The 8,849-nt window shown below is 32.4% G+C and overlaps 1 protein-coding gene across 1 annotated transcript; it reads right to left on the bottom strand.

Annotated features, from left to right (window-relative positions):
- Window positions 1-2,691: 2,691 nt before the first annotated feature.
- On the bottom strand, window positions 2,692-4,298 carry LOC125837787 (probable polyamine oxidase 5). The gene has a single exon (XM_049516861.1). It carries the CDS (start codon window positions 4,274-4,276, stop codon window positions 2,714-2,716), a length of 1,563 nt encoding a protein of 520 aa, XP_049372818.1. The 5' UTR covers window positions 4,277-4,298; the 3' UTR covers window positions 2,692-2,713.
- Between the last annotated feature and the right edge of the window lie 4,551 nt (window positions 4,299-8,849).

Consider the following 8,849-nt stretch of genomic DNA (forward strand, 5'->3'; position numbering starts at 1 on the left):
TGTAGGATATGAATAATGATTACAAATATTTATTGTAATTTCTAAAACGGAAAATATTAGTAAATTTTTTATTTATTCTGATTTTTTTAGTAATAATTTTAGTGATTTTTTTTGTAATTATTTTTCTATTCTATTTTTAAAAATATAAAAATAAATTACGTGAGAAGTTTTATTAAATTAAAACATGAAAACAATAGTTAATGTGCATTTTATAAGGAATAAACAAATTCAATTTATTATTATTTTTCAAAAAGAGGCCACATCAACAGTTTGTGAGTACATGAATTTTAAAAACTATTTAAAAATTTTGTTTAGTTTTTAAAATTGTTATTTATTTATTTAGAAAATTATTATTTATTATTTATTATATTTAGAAATTTTGTGGTTCCGACATGTGGCACTTTTTCCTCTCCTATTATATATAGATAGATTATTTATTATTCATTATTTATTATATTTATTATTTATTATATTTAGAAAATTATTATTTATTATATTTAGAAATTTTGTGGTGCCGACATGTGGCACTTTTTCCTCTCCTATTATATATAGATAGATTATTTTTTATTTATTATATTTAGAAATTTTGTGGTGTCAACATGTGGCGCTTTTTCCTCTTCTATTATATATAGATAGATTATTTGGGCAGGAAATAATATCATAATTTAGAAAATAAATAATAAAAATTTATTACAATAAATTTGTCAATCAAATACTATATATAGTTAAAACAAGCCCAACATTTGCCTTATTAAATAATGTAATTAAGTAGGCAATGAGGTTGTTGGGGCCATATATAGAAGGCATACGTTTCGATAGCACAATGGCTACTTTGAGAAATGATATTTCTATAAAACTATCAAATAATTAAGGATGGGAGACTGAATTCAATAATAGAACTTAATCTCGAGATTATTTATATACCATTTATATATATAAAAAAAGTATATAATAACTAATTTCATAAAATATTTGAATCGAATGAATAGGTTTATGTATGTGATATTGATACTAGTGTTGATAATGAAAGATGACTATTAGAGTAGAAGGAAAGTTAAAAGCTATACGGAGGGTCCAATTTGATATTGAGAGGGTGGGGAGTATAGATTCTCTCAATTGTTACTTTATGATTAAAAAATGTTGAATCAGACTCTAGCTGTAAATGATGAAAGGGCCACATGAGGGTGAAAGGAGACATCAAGTGGGTCATTTCACTTCTTTTTTGGGGGCAAATCTCAACAATAATAGAGTCTTCATTAACAGCTCTCATTGATTTGACTATTCAATATCCAAAACAAAAAAATATTTGGCCTACAACAGTCTATTCAAAAGGAACACTGGGAAATCTGAGCAGATTTTGATTAAACTTATTAACATTATTTTTTATTGAAATATAAAGATTTATATGTTTGGTTGTTCATGTGGTAATGATGTTAAATATATTAGATGATGGCCCATTAATTAAAAGCTGTAATTGATAGGAAAGACATGGATGCAGCTCAAATAATGGCACAACATGAACACATGAAGCCTATATTTGTTGTTTTCTTCTGTCAAAGAGATTGATGTTACGTGAACAGAAATCCAATGTGACAAAAGGGGACTGTTCAGTCTAATGACCCTTAACTGTCTTAGTATGTTTGCATATGCATCCAATACGACCTGCCTGCCAATTCTACTGTGGGTCTCAACCTCATCAGACGCCCATACTTACTCTCTCATTCTTAAAACACAGTAACTAGTTTTTCGAAAAAAGTAAATAACTCTATTTATTTTTTGAATTGACTTATTTGAAGTAGTGTTTGTCTTTTGAAGCTTCTTGTTACTCGCGTGTTTGGGAAAAACAAAAAGTTTTTTAATCTCCTATTTTTAGGCCCAAAAGTCCAAAAATAAACTAACAATCAATAATTTGGTATGACTTATTTATGCTTAAAAACAAGTACTTATAAATGTTCTTTTAAAATTTTACCACAACGCTATAAAACTGCTTAAAAACATCTAAAATAAGACAATAGAACGGAGACTCAATATTGAATTTTTTTCTACTGCCTTTTTGTGATTTCAAGCTCTATTTCTGCATGAGATGCTGCAGAAAAAGGCAATCCTGAAATGTGAATAATTCATAAATTCAGCCAGTCGATAGTCCTTTTTTCCACATTCACAATTGTGGTTCAAGACTTTCACCTTGGAGGACTAAAAGAAAAACATATCTTTAAATATCCTGGCAGGGAATAGGCGTTTTTAACGGACCCTGTCAAGTAACCATACAAAAAGTGACTCAAAGTTGGAACCAAACATAATGATATCCAAAGCTTCGTTATCTTTTATAATTACTAATCAAATAATTGGTGCTCAAGCATCATCAAGTATTCTGCTTTATGAGCAAAGAAATCATTGAAATTATAGGAAAGTAAAGGTAAGGATATTGAAAAGATCTCATCTTAACAAATAAAATAGAAAGCAATAATAATAGCACATTAAAAAGAAGCTTCTTTAATTCATTCATTAGTACATCAAGGATGTGCCCCCCCTTTTACTTTCCTTCTCAACCTCTATTACAGTTGCTCATTTCTCCCTCAAATTGCAATCACACAGAGGAATTAATAACAAACATCTTTCTCCAAATAATTATAGAAAATAATATTATAAAAAAGAAAAGAAAAAGGCAATAAGTAAGAAAAACCTGCCTAGTTTCTATGGCAACAAACATTTTTCATATATCAATATAGTGGTAGTGCTGAAGGAGCCTGTTGGCTTCTCTTAGGCCACTAAAGTAAGCACCATGAGTTGTTGAATAATGAGTTCTATGTGTTGCTTCCCCTGCAAATAGAATTTGAAGTGGAGGAGAATTAAAACTATGATTGCTCCTTTTTGGCAATGGCTCAGCCATACTATCCAGATCATCTCCACTTGAACCAACTGCCACATAACTATATGATCCCAAGAAGAGTGGATCAGTACCCCATTGAGTCTTTAAAACCTTATCAAATTTGATGGCTGAGTTTGCATGCCCATTGCACAAGTCATGGGTATTGTTTTTTGAGTTTTCGAGTAAATTGGAGATCATTGTTGAGAATCCATCAATGATCTCTTCATCACTAAGTGATTCAAGCTCAAGAGCCTCTTCCCCTGCAAACCATGACAATAGAACATTTGAAGTTCCATAGATAGGACATAAAGAAGCTGTCCTCCTCATCCACCAGGGGATTCTTGGATGCCTTAGTTTTGAGTCTGACTGATGAAACACCATCTGCAAGTTGGGAAACTTCATAGCTTCATCCCTGTTTGGACTTAGTTGCAAGAATAGTTTGTTAACAACACCAAAACCAAGCCTTGAGATTGCTTCAGTCTTAAATCTAGGTAGTGGAGGACTAAACATACCAGTATTATCGCCAATCCCTTGTTTTAGAACACCAAGTGAAACTGTCACAATCACATGATCAGCATACATGATTGATCCATCACAAAAATGTATCTTTACTGGCTTAGTAACATCACAGTTTTCACCATCATCAGGTTGCCATTCAATTTTTGTGACCTTTCGGCCTAATTGAATCATACCAGCTGGCAGAACAGATGCCAAAGATTCAACTATAGTCGAGTAACCTTTGGCAATGGTTATCTCTTTCCCTGGAAACATGCGATACTCGCTTTCTGCATTAAAATCTAGAGTCTCCAAATCACCAGCTGATGTGTAAGTCCTTTGTGTGTTCTCAAGCATTGCAAAAATACCTTCCTCCAGTGATTTTCTTGTGCAGTTATCAAACCCCAGTGTTTCCTCTTGTTCTTTTATTGAACCCCAGTAAGCATCAAGCCCTTTCCTTAGGAAAGAACCAATACTAAGATTCCCTATGTTACTTTGAGGAAATTGGACATTAGGTTTCCCTTGAGCAAAATCCATCAGATTCTTGAAAAGGTTACATATGGGGTCAACAAGAGAAGAATTGAGGTGATAACCTCCTTCAGCTATTGTCAATGGGTCATCCAAGAACTCATCCATACACTCCCAAGGCTTCTCTGAATGAAGGGAGTTAATCTCTTGAGCTATCTTGTAAACAGGGCTACCCCCAATTCCATGGATCCAAGTAGCACCCATCTCAATTCTACTCCCAACAAACTCTGAAGTTATAATCCTTCCACCAATCCTATTACCACCCTCCACAACACAAAGCTCTATAAATTCTTTAGAGCCTGCACTTGTGTACAGCTTGTTAGCTGCTGTAAGACCTGCCATTCCTGCACCTATTATCACAACTTTTGGTTTCTTGGTCACCATTGTTATTTGTCTAGTATCCCTAGCCACAAGGAAGAAAGAGTAAAACAATTTTGTGAGGGGGTGGTATAAGAAGAGTTAATGAACAAGAATCAAATATATAAGAAGGGTACTACACATTCTGCCCCCTTTCTTTTACATAGTTTATTTCTCTAATAAAGATAGCCCTCTACTTTTCTTAGCCTCCACTATTAGTGTACTAATGCCACCCTCTTTAAACACCACTCCTACTTAATATATAAATATTGATAAACATGTCTGAGTCTGTATATATAAAGAAAAGAATAAAGAAAACAGCACACACACGAAAGCTTCAACAAATAATCATAAACATGTGTGCACATATTTATATTATTGAGTTCCTACTAAAAACATTAAAAGCATTAGTTAAGCAGTGTATATTGATGCCAAACCAATAATAGGTTGATGATGCATTTCACCAACCTCACATGTAAATCAGGTAAACAAAGGCCCACCAACTGAAACACATTAAATGGTCCTCACTAGTCAGTGAAGCACTGGCCATGAATATCTTTCAACCTAGTAATAAAGCTACTCATCAACTTCATAACTCTATGTTGACTTAGTATTAACAATGATTATCCTATTTTTGGTTGCACGTAACGTTCTCTTTTTGTTACTAAGCCATTTTCCGACTTTTATTGGACTTTGGTATAATTTTTAGAAACCTTAATACTTGTTTTAAGGTAACGCACTGACCACTTCATGATTTACTAGTTCTCAGACACGTGCTTTGCACGTATGTCCTAACTAAATAACACACTGATAGTAGAAATGAATAACAAAAAGTTCAAAGTGAAATAATGCAGGCTGAAATTCATGAATAATGCAAGTTTTCAAACGACTTCTTTGTTAAATGACTAATGATTATTTATTGTCTGAATCTATAAAATCAAATAACGAAAAATGGTTAGGTAGTTAAAGTGTAGAATGAGTAACATTTTGATATTATTAGGTACAAGCGTATGGATTCATCTGAAAACTCTGAAAGCTTATATAGAAGCAAGGATCCTTGACAATGATTTTTGAGGTTCCTCATTATAGAGATTAAACTCATTATAATTATTTGACAAAGACAAAGAAGCACAATAAAAGAAAAATTGGATAGTGCTTAAAAATACACGAAGAGGAATATATATTTTTATGAACAATCATAGAAAACGACCAAATAAAATGAACATACCTTTGTAGAAATCTTCAACTTTTCTTTATTATTTCTTCTAATGAGGAGTCAGGAAGGGGTTGATTATTCCATTTATAATAAGTTGATTAGTGAGAAAAATTTAAGATAACAAATAAGATGATTCATTATCTAGTTAAATTGGTAACGGAAGGAAATCAAAAGTTTTTTAGTTTATTATTCTTTCATTGGTAACCTATAATTACAATAATTAAAATAACACTCAATGTTGAAATTAAAATGCAACTATATATATATATATATATATATATATATATATATATATATATATATAGTACTATTATAGTAACTCAACTTTATAGGATTATTTTGGTATTTCAACTTTCAACTTTTTTTTGTTCCAACTTTTAGTAATATATGATTATAGGGAAAAGATTTTTGGGCGGAAAGCTTGTGAGCAGAATGTGCAAAGCAGGGACAATTAAGTCATCTCACATTCGATGCTTGAGGCAATATTGACAATTTCTACCCATTTTATTCTCGTTATACCCTTAACATCAAAGCTACACTTTAATTTGTTGGGCTATGGCACATGTCCCATGTCCCAGCCAAAGGACCACGACTTAATCCTATTTGAAAAAGGATTGTAGTTTTTCTCTTTTTTGGTTCCCAATCCTATTTCGAAAATTATTAAAATTTTAGTCCTATTTGGAGTTGGTTTTACCTTTAGGAAAAAATATCATTCTATAAATAGGATGATTGGAGAGAATTATTCAATTTCTCATTAGTATTTGTCGTTAAAAGACATTAGCACATAAGAGAGAATTTTTTAGTGAGCTTTCAACGAGAGAGAAGAGAGAAGAAAAGGATTTTTTTGTTGCCGTCTTTTTCTCCATCCAGCAACCTTCAGATTAAGTTTGGCAATCCATTAACCCTTGGGTCAAGCTTAATGTCCCTAAAACCTTAAATTTCGTTCTATTTGGGCGATCTAAAGTCCCATTGCGTGACTTTTCAACTATTTCAGCTAGGAGACCTCCCGATCACCGATTTGGTCGACCAGATTTATTAAAACGTCATTTTCTTTGATTTTTATAGTCCTCTTACATTCTCAGAAGGGAATTCTTAACCCTTTAGCCTCAATAATCTTCCCTAAGTCCATCTTACAACGTAATTACATCATTATACGTATAGCAACTCTCATAGTCTCCAATTCTCATTCTTACAAAGATAGAGAACTCCAAGAAAGGATTTCTCCAATTTCTCAAGACCAAAAGGCTCCAAGTTTAAGATTCTCTTCAATAATCCTAAGGTTTTCAATCCAAGATTCTTCTTCACTCTTCATGAAAACTGCAAGGAAGACAAAAGCTAGGGTTTCAACTCTTCCAATCAAGTTCTTTTTCAAATTTCTTCAAGAACATTATTTTTTCCAGGTATTTAAGGTTATTCATAGTGTTGGACTAGTTCATCCTCATGTGCTACCTCAAAATTTTAGTCAGTAAGAGTTCAGTTTAGTTTAGTATTCTACCCTCAGTTTTATGAAATTCTAGATATAAGTTGTGTTCTTGTGAGTTCTAAATTCTTAGATTATGAGATTGCAATATTATATGTATTGATATCCCTGAGTTGTTGTTATTCTTATATTTTGTATGAACCGTAGTTGATGAGAAGCCTTTGTGCCTTTATTTTTGTTCATTGATTTTTGAATTTTAAAGTGAGTTGAGGAGTATTTTAAAGTATCTTTTGAGAAGAGTTTAAGGGAATACAAATAGTTCCATAAGTACTATTTTCACTTACAGAAAATAACTACTTTTAAGAAAAACATAAACGGTTTTCAAAAACATTTCAGTCAGATAAAGAGAAGTTCAGGTATCCCTTAAAAAAGTACTATTTTTCATATTGAAAAGAGAATACAGAAGGGTATAAAGAGTTTCTAGAGTATTTCAGAAAGATCGGGTATACTTCAGTTACCTCTTTAAAGGTCTTTTTGAGTAATTGTCTCAACCCCAGTGATTATTTTACATGAGCATACATTTATATATTTTGGGAGTAGTAATATTAAGCTTCGATTCAGGGAGAGTTCAGATAACTCACAGCCCCCATAAACTACATAGCCAGTGTTGATAGGATAGTACCACAAAATGAGCAACTCCTCACCTGCCTCAAGAAGGCTTCTTAGTGGATCCATCAGTTCAATTACGTTCTATTCTCTGGTAAGGTATAGGGAGGCTCTCATAATGTGGGTTAGACTTTGTATCATCACGAAGCTCATAGTGATGGTTGTGGGTTAGATAAAATCCCCAGTAAAGTAAAGTAAAGTATATTTTTATTTACATTTTTCAGTTAAGTATTTACTATTGTTGCATTCTTACAGAAAGAGTTTAAATGATATTCATCATGATTTATATTGTTCTTTAGTTGAGTCACGTTCAATCTCTCAGTTTAGTTATTTCTTTTATTCAACCCTATTACCTGTACATTCAATGTACTGATGTCATTCGACCTGCATCTTTTCATGATACATATTTAGGTTCTTAAGATCATCAACAATTGTTCCATTAAGATCACATCATCCACTCGTCAGCTTTTGGTGAGACCTCCTTGCTTTCGGAGGACACAAGTTTTTTATGATTTGTTAGTAGTAGCATTTTGAGGTGTCATGGGTCTTATCCTGACAACTATCTTAATACCATAGAGGCTTCATAGATAGACAATTTTTGAAAGTCTTTCACTATTCAGTTTCAGATATTTTATTTAAAAACTTTATGTTTCATATTTAGTATTTTCAAACAGTTTTGAGATTCAGTAAGTTGTTTTAAACCATTCTTTAGTTTTGATGCTTGTGTATACTTGAGTTAGTCTTTTTCTTAGTAGTTACCCAGGACAAGGATATGCTTGGGGACCAAGAATGGTTCTCGAGTACCGACCACGTCTAGGTTGTAGGCTCGGGGAGTGAAAAACTTGGTATCAAAGCCTAAGTTCAAGTGTCCTAGGGTGTCTACGAAGTCGTGTCATTATTATTTATGGTTGTGAGGACCCCACTTCTATAAATGAGGGGTTACATACATTTAAGAAAAGTTTCATTTTTTCATACTCTTAATCATGCAATAGAATTGTGCCATAATGAACTTATTTACACTCGTGCATTTCTCAAATCCATTTGACTACCCTTCATACTCAAGGTGGTTGAAATAGCAACGCCTAGATTCTTATCAATTAGTTACTTTCATATAAAGTCTTCAGAATGTAAAGAGATTGCAGAGAGCTTGAGAGAATCCCGTTAGTGTGCATTAAGTGTAATGATTCAAAAGAATACACCTTTATTCATATGAATCATGCATCCAAGCTAAAGGCAAGATGTGCTCTCAAATTCTCTTCTTTAAAACCTTGTTTCAGGTGGTGCCTTTTATGAGGGAA

This window comes from Solanum verrucosum, unplaced genomic scaffold (assembly GCF_900185275.1).
Source record: "Solanum verrucosum unplaced genomic scaffold, falcon-dt-bn FXZP01000197.1, whole genome shotgun sequence".
In the NCBI taxonomy this organism is placed as follows: Eukaryota; Viridiplantae; Streptophyta; class Magnoliopsida; order Solanales; family Solanaceae; genus Solanum; species Solanum verrucosum.